Here is a 27,755-nt window from a genome sequence, read left to right as displayed (position 1 = left end):
CCTTTATCCCCCCCCCCCCCCCCCCCCAGCGAGCAGGTGGCTTGCGGCTAACAGAAGGTGATCATAAGCGTAAGACAAAAACATAAAACTAGGAACTGGGGAGCAGCTCATCCCTACTCCCGGTGTCACTAGGGGGTCCCCTCTGTCTGGTTCTCTCCTCAGCCTCTGGCCTGCTGCCCCAGAGATGGGGTTCATTCCCCACGTGTCAGTTGGCACGCCTGACTGGTATATTTTCCCCTCGTTAGCTCCCACTCCTGGCCAGCAACACCAGATCCCTTTGTCATCACAATAACCTCTGCAGAGGTTATTCAGGGTCTCCCGAAGTCCATCTTTCCATCCTTAAGCAAAACATCTGGGTTGTACGTAGCACCTGCCAGGCCATGTGTCACTTGGACTGGGCCTCCCTAATTAAGGAACACAGAACGTTTCTGTTCTCTGTTCCCTGTGATATGCCAAGCGAACCGATGCCACCACTGTCCCCACTCACCCATGCCCCCAAAGCAAAAAGGAATAAACACTAAAAAAAAAATAAGAACACAAACAAAAGATCAGCATTTAACATCTCAGAAACATTTGCATTCAGATGACTTTCCCTTGGAATCTCCCCTCCAACAGTGGGTATGTGCCTTATATCTACAAGACCAAATAGGCTCACCAAGGGGTCCCCCTCAAAGCAGAGTTGTTTTTACCCTAGAATGCAGGAACCGCTACAGGGTTTTTAGTAACACTTCAGGAAACGCTCCCCTCTTCATCTGCAAAATATGGCGTGTGCATTCCAGAGCTCATGACTTTATGGACCGCTCAGAAGCAGGGGGAGATCACTGTCCAGCAGGTAGTCTCCACCCCATGCTCCACTGTGTCTTGCATGCCCCCAACCATCTCAGAACTGCTCACTGCCAGCCCTGACCAGCGCTCATGGGTTCAGGCAGAGGTGGGCGGAGCCAGGGCTTGGCACGTGGCAGACACTCCAAAATATCTGTTGGACGAATGAGTGAACATAAGCCCTGAAATGCTCCTGAGGGTCTCTGCCTCACTGGGTACAAACCAGAAAGGACCCAGGGAAGTGTCTTTCTGTCCCAAACATAATAAGCGAGAGACAGATGAGTGCTGTATTTCGAAGTTACTACGTACGCCCTGGCGTGGGGGAGTTGTTGGTCTGTTAATCAAACAACACCTGGTTCCCTTGATTAATGATTAATATGGTCTATGAGTTCAAAGTGATCTTCAGATCAAAAGGTTTACTAACCCATGACTGAGTTAATTCAAAGCTAAAATTTATAAAGTATAAATTCCCGGCACTTGGGTTCTCCTCCAAAGGAAGATTCCAACCTAGACCGTATCATGAATAAAGAGACTGAGGGAGGGGTACCGGGAACTCCAGTGATCTTGTGGGGTGGGGAGGAGGTGATTACGGGAACTAGGGACAATGGCTTCATCTTAGTCGTGATTCACAGAAACGGGGGCGAGCTCCACCTACCAGCACCTGTAACTGCTGTGCAAAGCAGAGAGAGGGGCCGCTCAGGACGAGCAGAAGGAAGACAATCAAAGAGACACACCCAGACTCCAGCATCTAGGAAACAGAGAGAGGCAGTCAAGCTTGGACTGCTAAGAACAGAACAGAGCGGGGGAAACTGAAGAGTTTCCCTGCAGGTCTGTTTCCTCCAAACAGGAGAAAGACTCTAGAAGATCCTAACAGATCTTACGTAAGATGCTCGGGGGTTCCATCCCGCTCTCTTCACGTTCCTCATGTTTCCCCAGGGCATTTCGAGAGCCCTTCTCTGGCTTTCTGGGGTGGCTTCAGCTCTCAGCTGGCACTAACGATCTCCAGCCATCATCATAGATCTTCCATCATGTCCACATTGTTCAAAGCACAAAAACCACTCCTTTCTCTCCCTCATTCACACCGAAGTCCATTGATTAAGTTATTTTAAGTATTCCTCTGAAATCGGTGAAGATAGAAACTTCTAATTTTCTGGTGCTTATGAGACAGAAAAGCAAGATAAATGCTCTCGTTGATTAAACTTTAAGTTGGGAGGTTTTTTAGACAATAAAGAATAAAGCTATGGAAAAACACCAAGGTCCTACTGTACAGCAAAGGGAACTATATTCAATATCCTGCGATAAACCATAATGAAAAGAATCTGAAAAAGAATGTGTGTGTGTATGTATAAGAGTCACGTTGCTGTACAGCCGTATTTAACGCAACACTGTAACTCAACTTTACTTCAATAAAAAAAAATAAAAGTCATGTATAATTTTTAAAAGAAAATATTTCTTGGGAAAGGTGTTCCTAGATCAAGGCACAGGTGGCCCTGAGCAGCGAGTTACAGGTTTCCTAAAAGGCCTCCTCCCCTGACTCGCACTGTGGGTCTGAAAGGGCAATAAAACGACCTTCTGCAAAGAGTTCTTCATTCCTGGGAACGTTCGGCAGAGATTTCCAGGATGTTTCAAGCGCCACAGACTAGGTTCAGCCTAAAAAGTAAGTAAGGCTCCTTCCTCCAAAGAGAGTAAGATGAAGTATGTGACGTGCCTAGCACAGTGCCTGGCACCTAATAGACGCAGAATAAATATTAGGTTCTCCCCACCCTGAGAGGCCAGGGGTCGATGAGCACATATATTGGATGTATTTCTGGCGGGGTAATTGGGTACATTCTAGATTCTTCCAGAAACTCACAATTTTCTCACACGGGGCGGTGGGGAGAGCGAGGCAGGGGAGGGAAGGAGGCACGTTCTCTCTGCCGACGTCAGTAGCTCTTCCTCTTCTTCAGAGGCTTCAGGCCATCGCTGCTTTGGGCCTTAGGCTGTCCACCACGGCTGAAAGCACCGCCCCTGCAGCCTTGGCTCCCTCTGTCAGCATGTGCTCTACCTGCAAAGCTGACCAGTTCATAGGACCCTCCGTGAGGCTCCTAGGCTCGCACCCTGCCCCACCCCTACCTCACCACACCCCGTCAGGAGCTGGCCTGCCTAAGAAGCAGCCACCCTCGATTCCCAAAGACCCTAGAGCTGCAAGAGACCTGGAGAAGCCAGGACGGCCTGAGGTGCACATCAGAGGCAGGAGCGAGCCCTTTCCCCAGGAGGCATCCAGGGCCCCTGGTCCCCTTCCTCCCCCCGAGAGCCATTCAGCCCACGGTCTGCCACTAGCACGGGGCTCAGAGGAGCACAGCCACTGAGTCCCTTATTCTACACACAGGGAACCTGAGAGCCAGGGAGGGGAGCTCACTTGGACAAAGTCACACAGTGAACGGCATCCGCACTTAGATCTGGGCTCGGGTCTCATGCACGCCAGGCCCAGGCTCCTTAGCAGGACCTCCTATAACCCCCTTGCGCCCTGGGGTCTTCTTTCCATGCACAGATGCTCAGGAGACAGGAGATCCCTCACACCAGAGCCCACCAGGCCCGAGCACTAGTACAAGGTCTCACAAGCATGGAATGGCTGGGAGAAGAGGCAGAGCAGGAAGGAGGAAGATGCAGAGAGTGGAGGGGGGGCCAGTGGGCGGGGCTGCTAACCCTCGCTGAGAAACGGGAGAGGGACAGTAGAGAGACCAGCACTGGGATTCGAGCCCCATAGGTCAAGAGAACACAGGTAACATAGAAAAGAAAATGGGAAAATTATGTTCCACCTTTCAATCTTGATCCTTCTAATCTATTAAAAAGGCAACAGTACACACTTCCTCCTCTCATCTCATGGGGTTTTAGTAAGGTCCAAATAGTGACAAGAGCAGCTCAAATTGTCACAGGTATTTAGGCTTCCAAAGCTTTTTCACACATAGCGTACCACATTTAATTTATCGCCATCCTATATGTGGGGGAAGCGGGCGAGGGGGCGAAGGAGGCCAGACCCAAGTACACACAAGCCAGGCAGGGAATGTGGGTGAAGCTGGTAGGTGACATACCGATGCCCCACACCCCTTCTAAAGGGGGAGCTCCTCCTCGGCCCTGTAGAGTGTTAGCAAGCTGGAACGAGGGCCCAGGGGCCTGATCAAGCGTCTGTCATACAGAGTGAAGTAAGTCAGAAAGAAAAAGACAAATACCGTATGCTAATGCATATCTATGGAATTTAAGAAAAAAAAAATGTCATGAAGAACCTAGGGGTAAGACAGGAATAAAGACACAGACCTACTAGAGAATGGACTTGAAGATATGGGGAGGGGGAAGGGTAAGCTGTGACAAAGCGATAGAGAAGCATGGACATATATACACTACCAAACGTAAGGTAGATAGCTAGTGGGAAGCAGCCGCATAGCACAGGGAGATCAGCTCGGTGCTTTGTGACCGCCTGGAGGGGTGGGATAGGGAAGGTGGGAGGGAGGGAGACGCAAGAGGGGAGAGATATGGGAACATATGTATATGTATAACTGATTCACTTTGTTATAAAGCAGAAACTAACACACCATTGTAAAGCAATTATACCCCAATAAAGATGTTAAAAAATAAAATTAAATTAAAAAATAGGTTGTCCAAGAGAGGCTGGGAATCCAGATCTTTTTATATAAAATTTCTATATTCTTAAATGTTTGCAAGTCATTCAAATTAAGAAAAAAAAAATACTAGTCATCCAAGCTAAACACATCTGTGGGCCAGATGTGGCCCGCGGGCTGCTAGTTTGCAACTTTAGCTCTGAGTATCTACCGCAGTTTTTCCCCTTTTTGTAAAGGAAGGAAACAGTTTCAGAAATAAGATGATTTGGCCGAGGAGAGCATGCCAGTTTAAGTGGCTGAGGAGGGATTCCACCTGGTGGTCTTACTATGCAGCCCAGTGCCCCCTCTACTCCTCCATGGGTCAGTAGAGGTGAAAACACCTCCTGAGCCGTCCTGGAGCAACGGAAGGCCCCACAAGCCCAACAAATAATAATGAAAACACCGATCACCAATTGGACCCCTGATGCAGCAACAAGCCCCAAGACCCCGGGTCAGAGCCGGGCGGGGGCAGGGGGTGCCACACCTGCTGGCTCCTGGGCACGCCGTACCTCAGGTCGTTGACAAAGCGCTTGCAGTTCCCGTCGATCAGGCTGTACTGCACTATCTTGCTGGTCATCTTTTTCGTCTGCTGGATGACCTTGTCCACGGGCAGGGGCAGGTATGTCCCATCCAGCTCGTTGTTGACCTTCCAGGAGCAGCCATGCAGCACGTCCTCCAGACAACTGTATTTCACCACCGCCCGGTTGCTGAAGACAGACGTGATGCTGCTGGCCTCAAATTCCTCACCTAGAGGCCAAAGACAAGCCAAAGTTGGAAGCTGCAAGGGGCAGTGGGGCAGAGCACCGGCTCACTCCAGCCGCTGGATCAGTGGCTCCTCTTGGGGTCCTGGTTTCACCGTCTCTAAAAGGCACAGCAGAGGATGGGAAGTTGGACTAAATGAACTGCAAAGGGCCAGCTTTCCGCACTCCCCGGTTTCAACCACCACTCTCAATCTCTTTCTCATCAAGCTCCAGGGGTACCTTATGGTGTAGGCCCAGACTCCACTCCGTGTACAGACCTGATCAAGTCCTAGGACTGGGGTCTTGCTTTCCTAACCAGACTCCAGCAATCTTCACAAACATGTGACGAATCCCCTTACAGGTAAGAGTCAGCTCCTGGACAAGGGGCTGTCATGCGGTTCCAGGATAGGCCTCCCTCTGCCACCATGCAGACCCGCTCCAACCCGCTTCCACCCAGAGGCACTCTGCCTTTCCCTCTGCTCAAGTATCAGGATTCTCACTGAGTGTTTGTTTGAAAACAGGGTTGCACAGCTTGGAAAAACAGAAACTTCTGAAAACTGCTGTATTATCATATTCAGTCCTTAGAGGAGAGAGAGCTCCAGAGAAGGTCTGGAAGCTGCCCAAGGCCAGGTGGGTGGTAATTTAATATCAGGACTGTTTTTCTACTACAACCATATGGACAGGCAAACGTGGGAACCTTCCCCCTCTGTAAGTTGTCTGAGTGCAAGATATGTCCCTTGTTCCTTTCTGAAGTATTTGAGGACTATCTACTGATTTTGCAAAAGCTGGCAGTAGGCAATTCGGCTCTCAGGAACAAAGATGGCAGAATTCATTTTTGAAGGAAGATCTGATGGGGGGCGGTGGTGACAAAACTGTTAACTTGTACAACTCTTTGGTTACGCAAGAGGAAGGCTCCTGGACTTAGTCTGGAAAGGAGAGGTGAAGATGAATGCGATGTGGAGCGATTTTTCATTCTTCGTGTAGGCATCCAGGCAGGAAGGGGGACGGGTGTGGGTGGATGGGGTGGGGAAGCAAAGCGAGGGGGAGGGACTCTGCTCTGCAGGAAGGTCTCAGCCAGGTGAGGGGCGGGGCCCACCGAGGGGGACAGGAGACAAGGATGAGAGCTGTGAACAAGGTGCGGCCACAGGCATTTGGTACCAGAGCCCTTCTGTAATCGAATCTTGAACGGGCAGTACTTGCACAGGAGGCAAAATCCCCAAAGCATCAAAGATTACCCAGAGGAGCCCCTGCCTCCCCTTCTCCCAGCTCCCCCATCTCCTGAGGCCACCATGTGACCAATGGTTCTGGATGTCCAGTTTTAAGCTGTTTCACATTCTGTGCTGTAATCTTCCACTATCACCACTTCTGCCCCCATCGAATCTCCACCAAAATTTAATGAGTCACCCGTTTAATCTCAGCCCTGTGTTAATGCTGCAATGAAAGGAGAACGATGCCCACACTGGGGATGGAGCAGCCTGGGACGGGTTGGAAAAGCAGGGAGACAAGGTGAGGATGGAGGTGCCAGAGGTGACCAGGAAGCCAGATGGATGCAGCATTTGGGGCAATAGGAAGCAAGTGACAATCAGAACGCGTAAGCATCTGCACCCCTCCCAGGGGACCCTCAGAAGGATACTGAACTGCTGTCATTACCAAATGGAGGCTCTGGTTCTTACGCTTCTATTTTAAAAGAAAGAGTGGTCTAGGTGGTCAGGGAACTTAGGAATGATCTTTATACTTTTATCTGTCGTAGGGCTGGACACTCAGTGGTTTTTGGTGGACAGAGACCAAGCTCTATCACACAGTAAATTAAGGTCCAGTCGTGCTTTGGGTGTTCTGTTGCTAAAGTAAGGCAGCAGCTGAGGAACACAGTAATTAGCTGTCCTTCTTTTTACTTTGCTAACTTCAATAACAATATTTCAATAGAGTATTCACTCTGACTTGTGGGAGCAGGTGGACCACACAGTCATCTTCCACATAGACGGCCCGGTGCTCGTAGCCAACCCGGAAAATCTCAATCAGGTCTCAGGTCTGGGTCTTGGTTTACTCTATGATGGAAATGGAATGGAATGGAATGAAATAAAATAAAATAAAGTAGACTTCACATGCCCAAGGAAGTCCAGAGACCTCCTTGTTTGGGGATCAGCTACAGCTCAGCCTGAAGACACTGCCTTTCATCACTTTACAGAAACCCAGGCTGCAAAAAGCTCTCTTCACACAAATGACCGAGGGACCCGCCCACTCCTGCTACCGCCCTCGTTATTAAAGCCACCGAGGCTGACAGTCCCAGCTCCAAACGCACAGCTCCGTCTGCATACATGCCCTGTGATAAGCGAAGGAGCTCCTGTAAGCATTTCTCCTTGAAACTCCGCACCATGCGAGCTTTCTCAATAGAGGGCGCTAGAGAGACACTGCAAGAGGAAAAGGTTCTCCTGCAGGTTCTGGCTTTGGGCTGGGGAGTTACACCAAACTCCCATTCTTGGGATAAATCTCACCTAGTAATGATGTATAATCCTTTTTATATGTTGCTGAATTCAGTTTGCTACTATTTTGTTGAGGACTTTCACGTCTACATTCATAAGGGATGTTAGTCTGTAGTTCTTTTCTTTGCCTGACTTTAGTATCAGGGTAACATTGACCTCAGAATGAGTTGGGAAGCATTCCCTCCTCTATTTTTAGAGTTTGTGAGGGACTGGTAATTGGTAATTCTTCTTCTTCAAATGTATGGTGAAGCCCTCTGGGCCTGAATTTTTCCTTGTGAAAAGATGTTTATTTACTAATTCAATTTACCTGTTATAGGTCTGTTCAGATTTTCTAGTTATTCCTGAGCCAGTTTTGTAATCTGTGTCTTTCTAAGAGTTTGTTCATTTCATGTAAGTTTTCTAATTTGTTAGCATAAAGTTATTCATAGTATTCCTTTATTATCCTTTTAATTTCTGTAAGACTGGTAGTAAACCACCTCTTCCATTCTTGATTTTGGTAACTTGAGTTTTCTTTTTCTTGGGCAATGAACGTAGCCAAGGTTTTGTCGATTTTATTTATCTTCTCAGAGAACCAACATATGGCCTCACTGATTTTCTCCATTTATTTCCGTTTTCTATTTCATTGATTTCTGCTCCAATACTTATTATTTCCTTCCTTCTGCTTGCTTTGGGTTTAGTTTGCTTTCCTTTTTCCAGTTTACTGAGGTAGGAATTTGGATTATTGATTTGAAATCTTCCTTTTTTTTTTAAAGATTTTTTTGATGTGGACCATTTTTAAAGTCTTTATTGAATTTGTTACAATATTGCTTCTGTTTATTATGTTTTGGTTTTTTGGCCACGACGCATGTGGGATACTAGCTCCCCGACCAAGGATCGAACCCACACCAGCCCATATTAAATTTTATTCTAAGCACTGCTTTAACTGCATCTCATAAAACTTGATATGCTGTTTTCATTTTCATTCAACTCAAAATATCTTCCAATTTCTCTATTTTTTCTTTTACCCATGGGTTATTTAGAAGTATGTTTTTTAATTTCCAAATACTTGTAGATTTCCCAAATTTCATTCTGTTATTAATTTCTAATTCAATTTCATGTGAACAAAGAAATATTTTATATTATTTCAATCCCTTTAAATTTGCTGAGACTTGCTTTATGGCCTAGAATATGGCCTATCCTGGGGAACATTCATATCTGCTTATGAAGAATATGTATTCTGCTATTGTTGAGTGGACTATTCTGTAAACGTCAGTTAGGTCAACTTGGTTAATATCGTCGTTCAAATCTTCTATATGCTCACTGATTTTCTGTCACATTGTTCTATCCAGCATTGACAGTGTAGTATTTAAAACCCCCAACTATTATTTCTGAATTGTCTATTTCTCTCTTCAATTCTATCAACTTTTGCTTCATGAATCTGGGGATTATGTTGTTAAATGTGTGTGTTTGTAACTGTTATATCTTCATGATGAATTAACGTTTTATCATTGCAAACAGTTTCTCTTTTTTCCTAGTAATACTTCTTCCCTTAAAGTCTATTTTTTCTGGTATTAGTGTAACCACTCCAGCTGTGGTTCTGCTTGCGTCTTTTTACATCCTTTTACTTCCAACCTATTTATGACCTTGAATCTAAACTATGCCTCTTGTAGGTGGCATATAACTGGATCTTGTATTATCAAGTCAGATGATCTCTGCCTTTTCTGGACTGTTTAATTGAGTCACATTTCTCCCTGTGGATTGGATTTCTCCCTGTCCCTTTCAGCCTCCCTCCCTTGTGCTATTATTGTCGTATTTATTACATCTTGGCATGTTAAAAGGCCAATAATAAAATTTTATAATTACTGTTTAATTCGATTGTCTTTTTAATTAGGATAAAAGCTAAAATATATATTTATACTCTTTGATAATAATAACCAATGTAATTACCTTTATGGGTGCTTTTTTTCTTTTCCTTTTTGCCACACCGCATGGCTTGTAGGAGCTTAGTTGCCTGACCAGGGATTGAACCTGGGCCCTAAGCAGTGACAGAGCAGAGTCTTAACCACTGGACCACCAGGAATCTCCCATGCTTTGTATTCTTTCATGTGGATTAGTTACTATCTGGTGTGACTTCCTTTCAGCCTGAAGAATTTTCTTTGCTATTCCCTTTAAGGCAGTCTTCACTTATCTGAGACTACCTTTATTCTACCTTCTTTTTTTTTTTTTTTTTTTGTGGTACGTGGGCCTCTCACTGTTGTGGTCCCTCCCGTTGTGGAGCACAGGCTCCAGACGCGCAGGCTCAGCGGCCATGGCTCACGGACCCAGCTGCTCTGCGGCATGTGGGATCCTCCCGGACCGGGGCACGAACCCGCGTCCCCTGCATCGGCAGGCGGACTCTCCACCACTGCGCCACCAGGGAGGCCCCTACTTTCATTTTTGAAAGACAGTTTACTGGGTATAGGATTTTTGGTTGACATTTTTTCTTTTGGAACTTTTCAAATGCCATTCCACTGCTTTCTGGCCTCCGTCGTTTCTGATGAAAAGCCAGCTATCAATTTTATTGTGGTTCCCTTGTACATGATGAGTCTTTCTTTCTCTTGCTGCTTTCAAGATTTTCTCTTTCTGTTTGGCTTTCAGCCGTTTGGATTCTGATTCCCCCCCAGGGCTGGTGGTTGCCGTTGTCTGTCTGTTTGTTTAGAGGTTTGCCTGGATTGGTTCTGTGATATCTGTTTCCCTCAGAGCAACCACTGGTGTATCTGCTTCAGTTTTGTTTGTTTGTTTGTTTTTTCTTGCTCTTATTTTCAAGCCTGGCATAAAAATAATGGTCAGCCAGTGACTGGGCAGAGGTTAAGCCACATCTTGGGCCAATAAGGCATCACTCCTTTCCTACGGAGCTCGGTGTGGTTTGGAGAATTCATTCAGGTTCTCAAGTTTAGAAGTCTGTCCCAGCTGTTACTTTCTGCATTCACAAGGCCTCGTGTTCCTCCAGGAGCTAGAGACTCACGCAGGCCCCTCTGTTCTCTCCCAAATGTGTGTGCAGCCTCGTGCATCCCTTAGAGAACAGCAGCTTTTCTAGACCCTCTTCAGCTGTCTCATTACCTGGGTTTCCGTATTAAAGGTCTGGCTGGTCTGTTAGTCCATCATGTGTCCCAACCAGTATTGCAACCTCAGGCTAGGCCTTCCATGATGTTTGTCACTGAGATAACTATTGTTTTCCACAACATCTCTGGGCGTGGAATTTTCCAACAAATAAAGTTGCCCTCTGCTGCCACTGCCAGTCCTCCTGGCAGGTCCCACCCACCCAGGTAACAACTTCCCCACCACAGAGCTGGGGGAGGTGGGGGACTTACTAAGACACTACAGCTCTCCATTGTTCTGAGATTCCAAGATTCAGTAGGCTTTCTTAATTCAACACTTATCAATTTGTTGTATGCCTTTGGTCAAATTCCAGAGTCTTTAAATGGTTGTCTTTGATGGTTCTGTCCAGCTTTATTTTTGCTGTTTGGGGATATTTTTCTGAGATGCTCAGTTAGCCACTCCAGATGTCCTGCCCACTTGACGGAATGAATTTTTATGGGCAAAAAGCAGACCATCTACTCAGTGATATTACATGGAAGGAATTGAGGCCAAGAAAGGGAGTGGATTTTAGAATTTTTATGGGCAAAAATCAGGCCAAGAAAGATGAAGTGCTTCGTCCAAGGTCCTAGGCAAGTCAGTGGCAGAGCTAGGACCAGAACTGGGGTCCTGGACCAAACCAACTCCTTCTGCCTTAAAGAGAAAATACGGTGGCAACTGAGCTCCCACTAGAGGGCGCTCCAAACTAGCCTTCTCATCTGGAAAGCAGAATCACTATCCTTGCTGTTTTTTCCTCGAATTATCTGCCAGTAAGAAGACAGCACAATTCATTGTGATGCTAGTCTAAGCAAAAACAAAAAAAACAAAAGAAATCCACGTGCTGGTCATCAAGGATATTGAACAAGCTTTGTGGTACAGGAAACAAAAAATTCTGGGGTTGAGGGGAGTGGATTTTAGAATTTTAAGTTTTCTTTTGTTCCTTAATACTCTCCACCTGCAATATTGCCTCTGGATAGGGGTAGTCAGGTGGAAACTTGAATGGGATTCACAACAGACTTAACAGTCACCTAGAGTTACCTGCTCTCTTGCTGAAGTTTCTCCCTCTATAAATTGATGGTATTGAGCTTTGAGTCTCAACCTTGGCTGCACACGGAAATCACCTGCAGAGCTTTTAAAAATTAAGATTGATGTGGAGTATGGCCTGGGAACCAGAATTTTAAGAGCTCCCCGGGTGACTCTAATGGCAGCCAAGGTTGTAGCCATATTGGGAGCTTTTCCAAGGTCCCATCCTTCCTTTTTCCTTAACTTTAGCCTGTCCCCAGCATTTCATGAACCTTAGGGAACCTGTCTATATCCTCCAGGGCGAACTCCACTCCCAGCTGATGCTCCAATCTTCAAATCCAGATTAAGGTTTCCCTGCCCCTTTTTCTCTCTTTGGAATAAGATATGACTTTGAAATCTTCCATCCATCTGCTATTTATTTCCTTTGCACAAGCTGGCAACCCAGCTCTGGCCCTTCTCCCAGAAATAGGCACCTGGTTGGAAAAACCAGTCTTTCATAAGGCCGCTGGATGATAACAGTTTCTGAAAGTCTTATAACTAAGACAGGGGTGGTGCAGGGAAGTGGGTGGAGGGCTCGTTCCTGCCTGCAGCATGTGGCAGGGAGGCAGGAACAAAACCACAAAGACAGAGCTTTATTTTGAACTCCTGGGAGTAAAAATGTAAAGTCCCTAGCTGTTTCTGAAACACACTGATTCTTGGGTCAGTTCCTGACCAGGCACTGGAGCAGATGTGGGAAGCTGGGAGCAGAAGAAAATCATCATGATACAGGTATTAGGAATTTCACTTCCAGCTCTGATCCTAACCCAGATGATACCTCAGAAATAAAACCTGAAGCCTCAGACACAGACATGACACCAAGGAGAGAATTCGAGTTACAACGGTAGGCAGAGAAAAGCCAGCTCTACCATCCACCAGTCCCTCCATCAGGAAACTTCCACAAGTCTCTTAGATAGCCTCATCCACCAGAGGGCAGACAGCAGAAGCAAGAACTACAATCCTGCAGCCTGTGGAACAAAAACCACCTTCACAGACAGACAGACAAGATGAAAAGGCAGAGGGCTATATACCAGATGAAGGGAACAAGATAAAACCCCAGAAAAACAACTAAATGAAGTGGAGATAGGCAACCTTCCAGAAAAAGAATTCAGAATAATGATAGTGAAGATGATCCAGGACCTCGGGAAAAGAATGGAGGCAAAGATCGAGAAGATGCAGGAAATGTTTAACAAAGACCTAGAAGAATTAACGAACAAACAGAGATAAACAGTACAATAACTGAAATGAAAAATGCACTAGAAGGAATCAATAGCAGAATAACTGAGGCAGAACAACGGAGAAGTGACCTGGAAGACAGAATGGTGGAATTCACTGCTGCGGAACAGAATAAAGAAAAAAGAATGAAAAGAAATGAAGACAGCCTAAGAGACGTCTGGGACAACATTAAACGCAACAACATTCGCATTATAGGGGTCCCAGAAGGAGAAGAGAGAGAGAAAGGACCCGAGAAAATATGTGAAGAGATTATAGTCGAAAACTTCCCTAACATGGGAAAGGAAATAGCCACCCAAGTCCAGGAAGCGCAGAGAGTCCCATACAGGATAAACCCAAGGAGAAACACTCCGAGACACATAGTAATCAAATTGGCAAAAATTAAAGACAAAGAAAAATTATTGAAAGCAGCCAGGGAAAAACGACAAATAACATACAAGGGAACTCCCATAAGGTTAACAGCTGATTTCTCAGCAGAAACTCTACAAGCCAGAAGGGAGTGACATGATATACTTAAAGTGATGAAAGGGAAGAACCTACAACTGAGATTACTCTACCCTGCAAGGATCTTATTCAGATTCGATGGAGAAATCAAAAGCTTTACAGACAAGCAAAAGCTAAGAGAATTCAGCACCACCAAACCAGCTCTACAACAAACGCTAAAGGAACTTCTCTAAGTGGGAAACACAAGAGAAGAAAAGGACCTACAAAAACAAACCAAACAAAGATTGGTTTTGACATGTATACACTGATGTGTATAAAATGGATGACTAATAAGAAAAGAAAGAAAGAAAGAAAAGGTATAGGGAAGATAATCGTAAAAGATTTGGAAAAATTGTAAATACTTAAAAGATATCTGCACTCAGACTGCTTAACAAGCATCTTCAAGGTTATGTACCATCTAACAGAAATGGCAAATAGAAATCATAGAAGATACTTTCTGTACTTAAGCAAGATTCATACTCAAAGAAAAAGTTTTACCCCAAGTCAACAGATTAGCATATATATACATATAAATGTTCATTTGTAGGGGGTTTGTGTGTATGTATTTATTGAAATAAAATGTGCATATTTCTTTAAAAAAAAAAAAAAAGAATGGTAGGCAGCTACAAAGTCATAGAAAGAAGACAGGGTTTGTTGTTAGGAGACCTCATTCAAATCCCAACTCTGCCACTTACTAGGTGTTCGACACATTCTCAGGAGAACTTCCGAGAGAGCAAAGATGTCGGTCTTTACAAAAGAACATTTTACAAATGTCGAAAGATGACTGTATGCCCCAATGGAGCGCCTCACTCCTAATTACTCTGTTATGAATCTGCCATGGTGAACTTTTTTCTAATCCCTTGCAGTGAATACGATGGTCTTATTCCCCCCAGAAATTCTGCCTTTATGTATTCAATCAACGAATATTTATCAAGCACCTACTAGTTTAAGCACTGGGAATACAGCAGTGAATAAGGCTGACAAAAGCTCTGCCCTCTTTTGGAAGGAGACAGTCAATAAGCAAAATGACTATATAATGTGATACATGCTATTAAGGCAATAAATGGGGTGATGTGATGGAATGCTAAGACTACTTTAGTACCACATGTACTAAAGTGTAGCCACGGTAGATGGTCTGGATTCTTCTGATAGCAGACGTCTCATTTCTCTTTGGGTAACTTCTCCCTTCCTCCCCAGCCCTGTGATCCTCGTGGGGATGCCAATCATGGCACCCTTTCAACTCAGGCCAATCCGAGCCTTTCCCTTGGGATTTTTTTTTTTAATTATTATTGAGGTATAACTGGCATGCAACATTATATTAGTTTCAGGTATCCAACATAATAATTTGATATTTGTATATATTGCAGAATGGTCACCACCACAATAAGTCTAGTTAACACCCATCACCATACATAGTTACAGAATTTGTTTTTTCTTGTGAAGAGAACTGTTAAGATTTAGTCTCTTAGCAACTTTCAAATACGCAATACAGCATTATTAATTATAGCCGCCACGCTGTACATCACAGCCTGTTCGGTTTTATAACTGAACATTTGTACCATTTGACCCCCTTCACCCATTTTGCCCACCTCCCACCCCCTGCCTCTGGCGACCACCAATCTGTTCTCTGTATCTATGAGCTCAGGGGGGTTTTTTTGTTTGCTTGGTTGGTTGGTTGGGGTTTGTGTGTTTGCCTGTTTTCAGGATTTTTTGTGTTTAAAGCAAGGGAAGAGATGCTGTCTATTTCCTCTGGGGTTGCTAAGCGGGGCCTCCCTTCTCTAAACCGCATGGAAGAAGCTGTTGATGTAGAGGAAAATTGAGGCCATCGATCTGAAAGAAACCAAGGGGAGAGGTGGCCAGACAGACAGGATCCCCTGGCAGTGCCAGGGGCCCAGATCCTGGTTCCAGTCTCTAAGAGCCCAGATCTGCCCAGGTTCCTACGGTGAGTCCTCCCTGACTCTAAGTTACCCTAGTAACCTTGCAATTTAAAAAATCTCTTCTTGACTTATACTAGCTAAAGCTGGTTTTCTATAATCCAACTGAAAGGGGAGTGGTGTGACATAGAGTAACTGTGGATACACTCTGGGCCCCAAGGGCAGGAGAGACCTCTATGAAGAGGTAAGATTTAGGCTGAGAAGGTAAAGGCACGAGGAAGAAAATTATGTGACCATCTGGAGGGTCACTCCAGGCAGGGGCAGGACAAAGACTCTTGGGCAGGAGGGTTTAGTGTGGCTGAATATGAAGGGAGGGAAGGTCTGATGAGACTGTAGAAGAAGAAAAGGACCCCATCGTGATGGAGGTGGAGGTCTTTCCGACACCAGTTATAGACAGGAGACCATGAGGGCAGACGAATCCTTCAGGATACTGGTTGTGAAAGGGAGGAGGGGCACCAGGTGGGAAATGGACAGAAACAGGGGTCCAGGGAGGGCGTTTTCAAGACAGGAAGGACGACAGCACATGAGTGCTGGTAGCACGGCTCCAGCGGGAGGGAGATATTGAAGGCGGCAGAGAGAGAAGATTAATCAGCAGCAAAGGGTCCTGAAAAAAGTGGGAGGGGCTGAGATCAAGAGCCCCCGAGGAGGAGCTGGCCTTCCCATAGAGAGGTCAGGGAGGGCCTTTCTGACCAGAAGACACACACTGGTATGCTTGGGCTGCCATAACAAAATACCACATGCTGGGTGGCTTAAACAAGGGAAATTTATCTTCTCACAGTTCTGGAGGCTGGTGAATCCAAAGACCAAGGTGCCAAAAAGGTAGGTTTCACCCTGAGGCCTCTTATCTTGGCTTGTAGGCAGCTGCCACCTCACTGCAAGCTCACATGACGACACATGGGAGATCTCAGTTCCCCAACCAGGGACTGAGCCCTGGCCACAACAATGAAAGCTCCTAATCCTAACCGCTAGACCACCAGGGAACTCCCAAGTGACTACTTCTTTGTGTGTGGAGAGAGAGAGCTAGCTCTCTGGTGTCCCTTCTTATAAGGGCACTAATCCTATCATGTTAGGGCCCCACCCTTATGATCCCATTTAACCTTAATTACTTCTTACTCCAAATAGAGTCATGCTGAAGATTAGGACTCCAACATATGAATGTGGTGGGGGGAGGGAGGGACCCACATACACTGAGTCTGTAACAACATATGTGAGCTGGATTTGCAAAACCAGGAAAGAGCAGTCTTGGCAACCCAGTGAGTGCAAAGGCTCTGAGAAAGGGAGGACTTGGGTTCATGAAATGTACAGAAAAGAGGCGGGGATGGTTGGTACAGAGTGATCAGGGGGAGGAGAGAGATACGAGATGAATCTGGAGATGATATACAGATCCAGACAATAGAAAGCAAAAAGGAGAGAATGTGGGCAGGGTGGGGGGTGGACGTGTGTCTATGGTGAGCAATCTCTGAGGCCTCATTTGAGTAAAAGAGCTGGCGCTCCTCATGTGCTGGGACCTCAAGATGCATTTATCTCATCTGTCCTATCTTGGCATTAATTCACCCCTGTCACACAAAGCAGTAAGTCGTTCCATGTATTTTAAAGGGTATGTACATGTCTTGATGAAATCAGCAGAAATAGGAGTCAAATGATAGAGCCTCAAAATGGCATGAGGTTAGTGAAGGTGAAAAGTAAGCACATCCGTCAAAGACCTACACATAGACCTCCATCGGGTTAAGGTGAAAACAGAACAGCTTGAAGTGATACATCCCAGCAGGTTTTGCCCTGACTCTCTGAAACAGGGGCAAGTGAATGAAACCAGGTATTAATGTTACACAAAGTTTCCTATGGGGAGCTGGTAATGATGTTGCTTGTCATTTTATAAGATAAATTCCTCTCTTCCTCCTATTACCCAAATAGTCCACAAGCACCTTGAGGCCAAGGACAAGACTAGGCTCCCAGATCTCTGCTGAGTAAAACACTGTAGAGAAGCAATGCCATACACTCCTTATTTCGCTATTAAGTAAAATCCTATTCATCTCGTATTACATTTTTGCCATTAACACTGAGTTCTACAGACCTGCTTTTGCTTATAACGTTATCAAAAGAAACTCCAGAGCCTAACCTTAAAAAATGCAAGTCCTGGTGGCGCAGTGATTGGGGGTCCGCCTGCCGACGCAGGGGACGCGGGTTCGTGCCCTGGTCCAGGAGGATCCCGCATGCCGCCGAGCAGCTGGGCCTGTGAGCCATGGCCGCTGAGCCTGCGCGTCCGGAGCCTGTGCTCCGCGGCGGGAGAGGCCACAGCAGTGAGAGGCCCGTGTACCGCAAAAAAAAAAAAAAAAAAATGCAAGTCCTTATAAATTTCCATTTAAAAGGAATCTTCGCTTTGTGACCACCTAGAGGGGTGGGATACGGAGGGTGGGAGGGAGATGCAAGAGGGAGGAGATATGGGGATATATGTATATGTATAGCTAATTCACTTTGTTATAAAGCAGGAACTAACACACCATTGTAAAGCAATTATACCCCAATAAAGATGTTAAAAATAAATAAATAAAATTAAGTGTTTAAAGTGATGGCCACCCTGCAGCTGCAGAGATAGCTGTATCTTTCCACGGCATCAAGCTTGCCAAAGAATCTGACTTGACAAAGTATCAAACTGAAAACACAAGAGTATCAGGTTTGAGATACTGTGCAATATGGAGGCTTCCCGAATGTTCATTAACCGTCACCAACTTGTTCTGTTCTCTGTTAATATAAATCAGTCCTTAGAATATCATCTGAACAAAGTGGTGTTGAGACATTCTAGAAATTGTTGTAGTTGAAGGAGGAACTGAAATTCCTATTGGTGGTTGGGCTTGATAACTCACCGGCCTGGTAATAATGTTGGAATCTTGACGCCCCTATATTCCTAAACCATACAATTGAGACCAACTCAATTGGCGCCTTCCTCTCCTATCATAGAATGAGAAATAAAAACCTTTGACTGTAAGGATTTTTATTTTCCTAAAGAGATTAAGAGTCTCACCACCATTTGAACAAGTACAACGTAGCGAGTCATAGTAAGTCCAGCAGTAACTGATGGCCAAGCTCTCTAGCAGACCCTGAGTACCTCGGATCACATGACACTATAATCACTGCTAGAAGACACCTTCAAAACTTCGGATCAATCTACTCATGTTTTCTTATCATTTAAATTCTTTTAGAAGATAACTGTATATATCCAAGAGAACTGAAAGTGTGGACACAGGTCCACCCTTGTACATGAATGTTCATAGCAGCATTATTCCTAACAACCAAAGGTGGACGCAACCCCAATGTCCATCAACTGATGAATGGCTAAACAAAATGTACTGATCGTATATCCATACAATGGAACACTACTGGCCAATAAAAATGAATGAAATACTGAGACGGGCTACAACATGGATGGACCTTATAAACATTATGCTGAGTGAAAGGAGCCAGATCCAAGAGATCACAGATTGTATGATTCCATTCACATGAAACGTCCAGAAGAGGCAAATACTTAGAGACAAAAATCAGGTTAGTGGTTTCCAGGGACTAGGGACAAGGGAAAATGAGGAGACTGCTAATGAGGTGGAGTTTCTTTTTAGGGTGATGAAAGCATTCTAAAATTAGACCATTATGATGGTTGCACAACTCTGTGAATCTACTAAAAACCACCACACGGTACACTTTAAAAGGATAAATTTTAGGTATATGTGAATTGTATCTCAATAAGGTTGTCATTTTTTAAAAAGGTAACTGACAGCTTAAGCAAAAGTACAATAACAACAATGTATGTTGGGATTTATAACATATGTAGAAGCAAAATGGATGTTAATAATGCAGTGACGCCAGATATGGAGAAATGGAGCTACGGTAAGCTTCTTATACTATAAATAAAGTGGTACAGTATCACTCAGAGGTAGACCATAATAAGTTAAAAATGTAGAATATAAAAGCTAAAACAAGAATTAAAATTACAAAACACAAGGAATTATATAGTCAATAAACCACAAATGAAATAAAACTGAATCACAAAAAACAATCAAAAAGAAGTTGGGGGAAAAAAGGAGAAAGGAAACAAAAAAACAGATAGGACAAATAGGAAATAACAGATAGGACAAATAGGGATGGCAGACTTAAATCTCAGCCTATTAATAGTCACATTAAAGTACATAGTCTAAACGTCCTAATGCAAAGGTAGAGATTGTTGATTGGATAAAAAAATAAAACCCAACTCTATGCTGCCTACAAGAAACACATTTTAAATATAAATGCATAAATAGGTTAAAAGGAGAAGGAAGAAAATGACATACTATGCTAACACTAATTGAAAGAGCTGGAGTGACTATATTAATATCAGACAAAGTAGACTTCAAAGCAATGAATCTTTCTAGGAATAAAGAAGGTATTATTTGTAATAATAAAGGAATCAATTCATCAATAATGAATAACAATACTAAATGTTTACACATCTAATGATACGACCTTATGATTCATTAAAAACAAACTGATAAAACTACAAAGAGAAATAAACAAATCTACAATTATAGTCAAAAATTTCAGTACTCCTCTATGTAATTAATAGAAAAATATAAACAGAAGACCTGAATAACACTATGAACCAACTTGACCTAATAGATATTTATAGACTACTCCACCAACAATAGCAGAATATACGTTCTTCCCAAAAACTAACAATATTTACCAAGAAGGACCATATCTGGGGCTGTAAAACAAGTCTCGTTAAATTGAAATGGATTCAAGTCATACAAAATACATTCTCTGACCACAACAGAATAACTTAATAACCAAAAGATATCTTGGAAAATCTCCAAGCATTTGGAAACTAAATAACATTTTTCATAACCCACAGGAGATAAAAAGGAGGGGGGGGAATTACTTTGAATTGAACAAAAATGAAAATACAACATGCCAAAATTTGTGGGACACCACAAAGCAGTGCTTAAGGGGAAGTTTATAGTAATAAATGCCTATAATAGATAAGAAGAAAAGTCTGAAATCAGTGTCCTCTACTTCCACCTTAAGACAGAAAAAGAAGTGCAAATTAAAACCAAAGTAAATAGAAAAAAGGAAATAATAAAAATCAGAACAGGATCAGAGATATAGAAAACAGAAAAACAACAGAAGAAAATCAATGAAATCAAGAGCTGGTTCTCTGAGAAAATCCATAAAATTGTTAAAACTCTAACCAAATTGATCAGGGAAAAAAAGAGAAGACGCAAATTACCAATATCAGGAATGACAGAGGTGACATCATTACATGTCCTACAGATACTAAATGGATAACAAGGGAAAATTATGAACAACTTTATGCCAATATATTTGACAAAGCTCACTCAAGAAGAAACAGATAATGAGAATATCCCAAAATATATGAAGGAGATTGATTTTGTAGTTAAAAATCCTTCAAACAAAGAAAACACCAGGCCCAGACAGCTTCACTGGTAAATTCTAACCAACATTAAAGGAAAAAATAATACCAATTCTTCACAAGAATTCTGTGGAGTAGGAATACTTCCAAACTCATTCTATGAGGCTTGCATTACCATAATACCAAAACAGACAAATAAAAGAAAATAAAATTTAACAAATTAATACCCTTTATGAATATAAATGCAAAAATTCAAAGCAAAATTTTGTAAATTGCATAAAACAATATATAAAAAGAATAATACATCATGGTCACATGTGTTTTTCCCCCCCAGGATTTCTAGGTTGTTATAACATCTGAACACCAGCCAATATAATTCAAACTAAAAAAGAAAAATTATATGATCATCTCAATAGGTACAGAAAAAGCATGTGTTAAAATTCAATGTCTATTCCTGATTTTTTTTTCCAAAGAAACTCTCAACAAACTGGTAAAAGAAAGGAACTTTCTTAACCTAATAAAAGGCATCTATGAAAAACCTACAGCTTACATCATACTAAATGGTAAAGACTGAATGCTTTCCCTCTAAGTTAAGGAATTAGATAAAGATGTCTGCTCCCACCACTTCCATTAAGCATTGTACTGAAGATTCTGGCTAGTATCAGTACAATTTAAGACAAAAATAAAGGCATCCAGCTAGGAAAGGAAAAAGCGAAACTGTCTTTAGAGGTGACATGATATGTAAAAAGTCTAATGGAATCGACCCCCAAAAAGTTACTCAAGTAAATAAGTCAGTAAATAAGGTTGAAAGATACAAGATAAGTATCCTTATCTAAGTACCCTGGCAAAAGTCAATTATATTTCCAATTACTAGCAATAAACAATCAGAAATTGACATTTTTTTCACTTTAAATGTTCAAAATTGAAATTTTAAATTTTCTGAAATACCATTTCAATAGCATCAAAAAGTATGAAATACTTTCAAAAAGATGTGCAGGATCCGAAGCTGAAATTTACAAAACACTGCTGAGAGAAATTAACGAAGACCTAAGTAAACAGAATACCTTGTTCTTGAGTCAGGAGACAACATTGTGAAGACACCAATTCTCTTAAAATTTGATGTGATTCCAGGGAAAATCTCAGCAGGCGTTTTATAGAACCTAGGATAGCCAAAACTACTTTGAAGAAGAACAACAGAATCGGAGGGCTAACACTCTTGACTTCAAGAGTTATTACAAAGCTACAGTAATCAACATAGTGTGGTATTGGCCTTACAATAGGCAAATAGGATCAATGGAATAAAACAGCCCAGAAAGGGACCCACTAGTATGTGGATAACTGGTTTTTACAAGGTGCAAAGGCAACTCAGTGGGAAAAGGATAGTCGTTTCTAGAAATCATGCTGGAATAGCTTGATAGCCACGAAGAAAAAAAAATAAACGTCGATCTATACCTCATGCCATATACAAAAATCAACTCAAAATGTATCAAAGATGTAAAGGTAATGTGTAAAAACTAAAACTTTAAAATAGCTGGAAGAAAAGAGGAGAAAACCTTTGTGACCTTGGTTTAGGCAAAGATTTCTCAGATACAACACCAAAGGCACAATTCATAAAAGAAAAACTTATAAATTGGACCTCAACAGAGTTAAAATATTTTGTTCTTCAAAAGATACTGTTAAGAAAACAAAAACACGAACCACAGACTGAGAGAGAATATTGCAAGTGATGATGAACTCCATCTGTACTTGTATACAGAATTTCTGAAGAACTCTCAAAGAGATAAACCAAGAGAAAAGACAGGCAAAAGATTTGGATACTTCACCAAAGATTATATATAAATATAAGGAAAGCAAATAAACACATGCAAAGATTTTCAACATCATTAGTCATTAAGGGAATGCAAATTACAACAGCAATGAGATACCGACATACATATTAGGAGAGCTAAAGTTAAAGAGATTGACCAAACCAAATGCTGATGAGGACAAGGAGGAACTGGAACTCTCACATACTGCGGGTGGGAATGTAAAACGGCACAACCACTTTGGAAAACAGTAAGTTAAACAAACATCTACCAAATGATTTAGCCACTATATTCCTACATATTCACCCAAGAGAAAACATATGTCTATACAAAGATCTGTAAACAAATGTTCATAGCGGCTTTATTTGTAACAGCCAGAACTGGAAACAACCCAAATGCCCATCAACGGGTGAATGGATAAATAGTGGTCTATCCATACAATGAAATCCTGCTCAGTAATAACAAGGAATAAACTACTGATAACCTGCAACATGGATATAATTTGAAATAATTACGTGAAAGGAGGCAGACAAAAAAGAGCACATACAATATGACTCCATTTATATAAGTCTCTAGAAAACGCAAACTAACGCACAATGACAGAAAGTGCATCAGTTGTTGCCTGGGGATGGGAGTGGGAAGAGGGAGGGGTTTACAGAAGGGAACAAAGAAAGCTTTGGGAGTGATGGAGATGTTCGTTATCTTGATTGTGGTGATGGTTTCATGGGTGAATACATATGTCAAAACATACCCAAATGTATATTGCATATTCTGAATAGATGAAGTTTATTGTACGTCAGTTATACCTCAATAAAGCTCAATAATCAGCTCCGTAAAGCTGTTTTTAAAAAATTTTAAAGGCATAAGCAACATCCCAAATCAGTGTGCAATTCAACCTGCCACAGTATAAATAAAGTAAAAGACAATATTATGTAGGGAAGAAGTCGCCAGGAAGTTAAAGATATGCCTGGTCTGAGAATTCCCGAGATACCCACCTCTGCTGCCTGCTTTATTAACCTTCCCGCGCTCCCAGGCTCCAGAGCTGAATTCCACTCTGCTCTCTTCTGGTTGGGTGTGGACTCCAAGGGCTTCTCCCTAAATGAATTTTGTGATTATACAGTTAATAAACAAAACACTTTTTCACAATTATTGGAAATTCTGTATTACTTCAGATTTACGATTTTAAGATATCTTTTAGTTTTCAGATTATAGGAAACATTCCCCCCCCCCCCAAGCTTGTTTCTGTGATGCCATTTGCTGTCATACAAAATAATGGCTGTTTTTTGCTTTTCAGACAATTGTTTAAAATGCTAATGATAGCAATGAGTTGCTTTCAGGGGCTTTCCCCCCCTCCTCTGATAATCTTTTTTTTTTTAATATTTATCAAAGTGATACTTGGACATAGCTTTTTAAAAAATGGTAACTGTACATAATGACTTATACGGAAATGCAACAGGCCTCTGCTCTTTCCCTTCCCCTCCCAGTCCTCCTGGCCAGAGGCAAGCCCCCGGAACTCTTGAGCTGTTTCTTCCAATAATTAGCTCCATGTTTCTGAGAAATCTTGTTGACAACACTGTAACTGCAAGTAATGTGAAAGAAATCAGTATATTTTGTCCCTAGAAACAAAATGTTACAGGAGAGGACTGAAACTAAAGGTAGGAGTATGCTTTTGGGGTAGAAAAGTAGAGTGAAATATATGGGGGCCAAAAAGACCTGGGTTTGAATCCTGGCTCTGATATGTGCTGTTCAACCTTGAGCTAGTAAACTAGTCTGTCTGAACCTCAGTTTGATTGTCTATAAAATAGAGATGCTAATATTTTTCTCGCAGAGTTGTCAAGAGGGTTAAATGAGAAAGCATATGTACACATCTAATACATTACCAACCCCCAAATGGCATTTTCTTTACCTTCCCCAAATTTTAATTCTTCTCCAAAAGTACAGTATATGGGAGTGGGGGAGTGGGGGAACCCCTCGTTTTCCATATTGCTCTTCTCCAAACTTTCAGCTCTCAGAATTTTAAACAGAAGCAACTATCATGTTTTTAATGAAAGCGAATTGCAGAAATTGGCAAGCAGGTTGCATCATTCATTAGTTACTGAGCCCAGCTGGCAAAATATTGTAAGCACTCTTGGAAAGCAATTCAGTTCTCAGGAGTCTGTAGAATGGCCTTGCGGCTAGAAACTGCTGCAAGGTAGCCTCCCTCCAGCAGGCCCCAGGACTGCCCTCTGGCTGTTATTACCAGGAGCACACCAGCCTTCGTTAGTGGTAGGCTGGTTCGCAAAACCAGCTCAGGATTTGTTTTACAAAACTGTCATCAAAGTCGGTTCTTCAAAAGGCTTCTAACCACCCAAAGACCCAGTCCTTACATACAAAGAATCTTACCCCTGCCGGACGCTGCTTCTGCCCTGTTCTAACGTGTCCTGCTGTGCCTGCTTGGGCAAGAGCTGGACCAACTCTTGAGATCCCACAGATTCTTCTAATTCAAGGGGAAAAAAAATGTTATTGAATATTTAAACCACAACTGCCTTCTATAGGGCGTGAAACCCATGAAAGGAGGATTGGAGCGAGCACCTTGACAGCTATGCAGAGGTGGGAGCTCCAGTCTAGAACCAAGCCTGGCACCTGGTTAGCCCTCAATAAACTTTGCGATAAAGGGGGTTGTGAGACCATCCTGGAGAGGGCTCAGTTCCTCCGGGAAAGAGAGGCTTTGGAATTCCTGGGTACAGACTCGGGAAGAGGATGCCTCTATCCCAGATGGCAGAATCCTCGGGGCCAAACCCAATGGCAGAAGCTTCTGCGGAGCCAGAGCTGTTATTATAACTCTACCTGCCCGGCAGCTACCCCGTCTGTCCCATTTCCACCCTAAATACAACAGGAAGGTAAATACTCGAGAGAGTCACTGGACGCCTGGTTCGCTTCGATTACATTAATAACCAACGATCATTCCAAAATATTCACTCATTTCGGTTAACAAGCATTTCGCACAATGAACAAATATCTACGAAAAGGAGAGTTGAAAGAAACCATGGTGACCTTTCTGGGGGTCCAACGGCCTGCTGGGGCCTGGAGAACGACCCCGGAAGGTTCCAGGCCCAGGCGTGGGGGCTTGGTGAGGAGGAGCCCCCCTCCCGCGGCGACCCGACTGGGGCCCAGGCGAAAGTCCAGGAGCAAGCTAGGTGTCATTCGTCCGTACACTCGCGGTTTCGGAGGCGGCCTGAGGCGGGGCCGGGGGAACCTAGGGAGGAGGCGCCCGCACTCGCGCTCGGCGGCGGGGCTCAGGCCCATCCCGCTGCTGCCGCCCCGCCGGTCCCAGGGCCTCGCTGGGGGCGACGCGCCAGGCCAGTTCCCAGTCGGCGTGGCCCCGGGTCGGCAGAGCCGCGGGGTCCGGGACGCTGCTTGCTGGGAGGGCGGAGGGGCGCGGAGTGGGCACGCGGGCGCGCAGCGAACGGCGGGGGCGCGCGGCCAGAGCGCGCGGGGCGAGGACGGCGCGGGCGCGGTGAGCACGTGTACGAACACAGCCGGCGCTGATGGGGGCGCTTGAAAGCCCAGGAACCTGCGCGGGGCCGGGGGCTGGGGGCGCTTTGAGAGGAAAGGCAGGGAAAAGCGTCGTAGGAGGCGATTGGGGTGGAAAGTAACAGAATCGTTTCTGTAAGACTCAGAGGTGGCATCTGATGTGGCTGGAGAAGCTGAAGGTCCACGGAGCAGACAGAGGAGCGACATCTGGAGATAGGGGTTGAGGCCAAGTTAGGAGGGCTTGGGGAGGTACGCTCAGGAGTTAAAATCTTGGGCGATTCAGACCAGATCGAGCGATCGATAATCTTTTATATGTTTGTATTAAAATTATATACATAATATGTAATATATATACAAAAGAATCCATGGAATACATGTAGTTATGAAACATGACGATAAAATTACCACCCGTGAAAACACCATCCTACTAAGAACCGCAACACACCTAGCACAGAGGCTCCTCCTACCTGTGTGTTCTTCCCTTATCCCATATCCCAGCCCCATCCTCACCTCCACCCCCATCCCCTAGAGGTCACCTCTCTCCAGTCTATCATGCTCTTGCTTTTTAAAACTTTAAAAAAATCTCTTCTTTGTAGTCCTAACACGTTGTTTCGTTTTGCTTATTTGAAGCTTGTAATAATCGTATCACACACAGAAAAAAAATCGTATCACGATGTATTATCTTCTGCAATCTGCTTCTTTTAAAGTTGTCTGTAGGGCTTCCCTTGTGGCGCAGTGGTTGAGAGTCTGCCTGCCGATGCAAGGGACGCGGGTTCGTGCCCTGGTCCGTGGAAGATCCCACATGCCGCGGAGCGGCTGGGCCCATGAGCAATGGCCGCTGAGCCTGCGCGTCCGGAGCCTGTGCTCCGCAACAGGAGAGGTCACAACAGTGAGAGGCCCGCGTACAGCAAAAAAAAAAAAAAAAAAAAAAAGTTGTCTCTATAATACATACACATTGCTGTACAGAACTGTAATTTGTTTCCCGTGCTGGAAAATATTCCATTATATGAATAGACCACATTTTATTGATATGGTGATAAAACCACTTGGTTTTGTTCTGTTTTGTTTTCTAATTTGGATTTAGAAAACTATTGAAAAGAACCCAAATTGTATCCTGGTGTATGCATGCAAGAGAGTCTATAGGATTTAATAGCTAAGAAGGTATGAAAATGTTCCACTTTACAATAGAACACTAAAACGTTTTCCCAATTGGTGGTACCAATTTCACTTCCACCAGCAATGTGTAAGAATTCTTGTTGATTACATCTTCACCAACACTTAGTACTATCTTACTTAATTTTTCCAGGTGAGTGGATGTAAAATAGTACTTCACTGAAGTTTTCATTTGCATTTAACTGATCGCTAATAAGATTGAGACCTTTACATGTATTTATTAGTCATTTAGACTTCCTCTTTTAAGAAGTGCCTGTTCGTGTCTTTTGCCCATTTTTCTTTGGAGTTGCTTTCTTACTGATTTGTAGGAGCTGTTTATATATCCTCGATACTCATCTTTAGTCGGTTGTATTTGTTTACACGTATTTTCTTCCAGTTCCTGGCTTGTCT

General features: G+C 43.5%; 1 protein-coding gene across 1 annotated transcript; it reads right to left on the bottom strand.

The window, feature by feature from the left end:
• Positions 1-1,734: 1,734 nt before the first annotated feature.
• On the bottom strand, positions 1,735-26,696 carry PLAAT5 (phospholipase A and acyltransferase 5; the record flags this gene model as incomplete). Its single annotated transcript, XM_079928353.1, is given in 10 exon segments — positions 1,735-2,866; positions 4,942-5,204; positions 7,130-7,147; positions 7,150-7,221; positions 7,224-7,242; positions 23,675-23,774; positions 25,062-25,155; positions 25,713-25,851; positions 25,936-26,258; positions 26,660-26,696. Coding segments are annotated over 10 exon segments (1,158 nt in total). The 3' UTR covers positions 1,735-2,773.
• Positions 26,697-27,755: the final 1,059 nt, after the last annotated feature.

Source organism: Stenella coeruleoalba, assembly GCF_951394435.1.
Source record: "Stenella coeruleoalba genome assembly, chromosome: 8".
NCBI lineage: Eukaryota > Metazoa > Chordata > Mammalia > Artiodactyla > Delphinidae > Stenella > Stenella coeruleoalba.
Note: the sequence above shows the minus strand (reverse complement) of the source record. Positions and strands in the feature narration are given on the sequence as shown.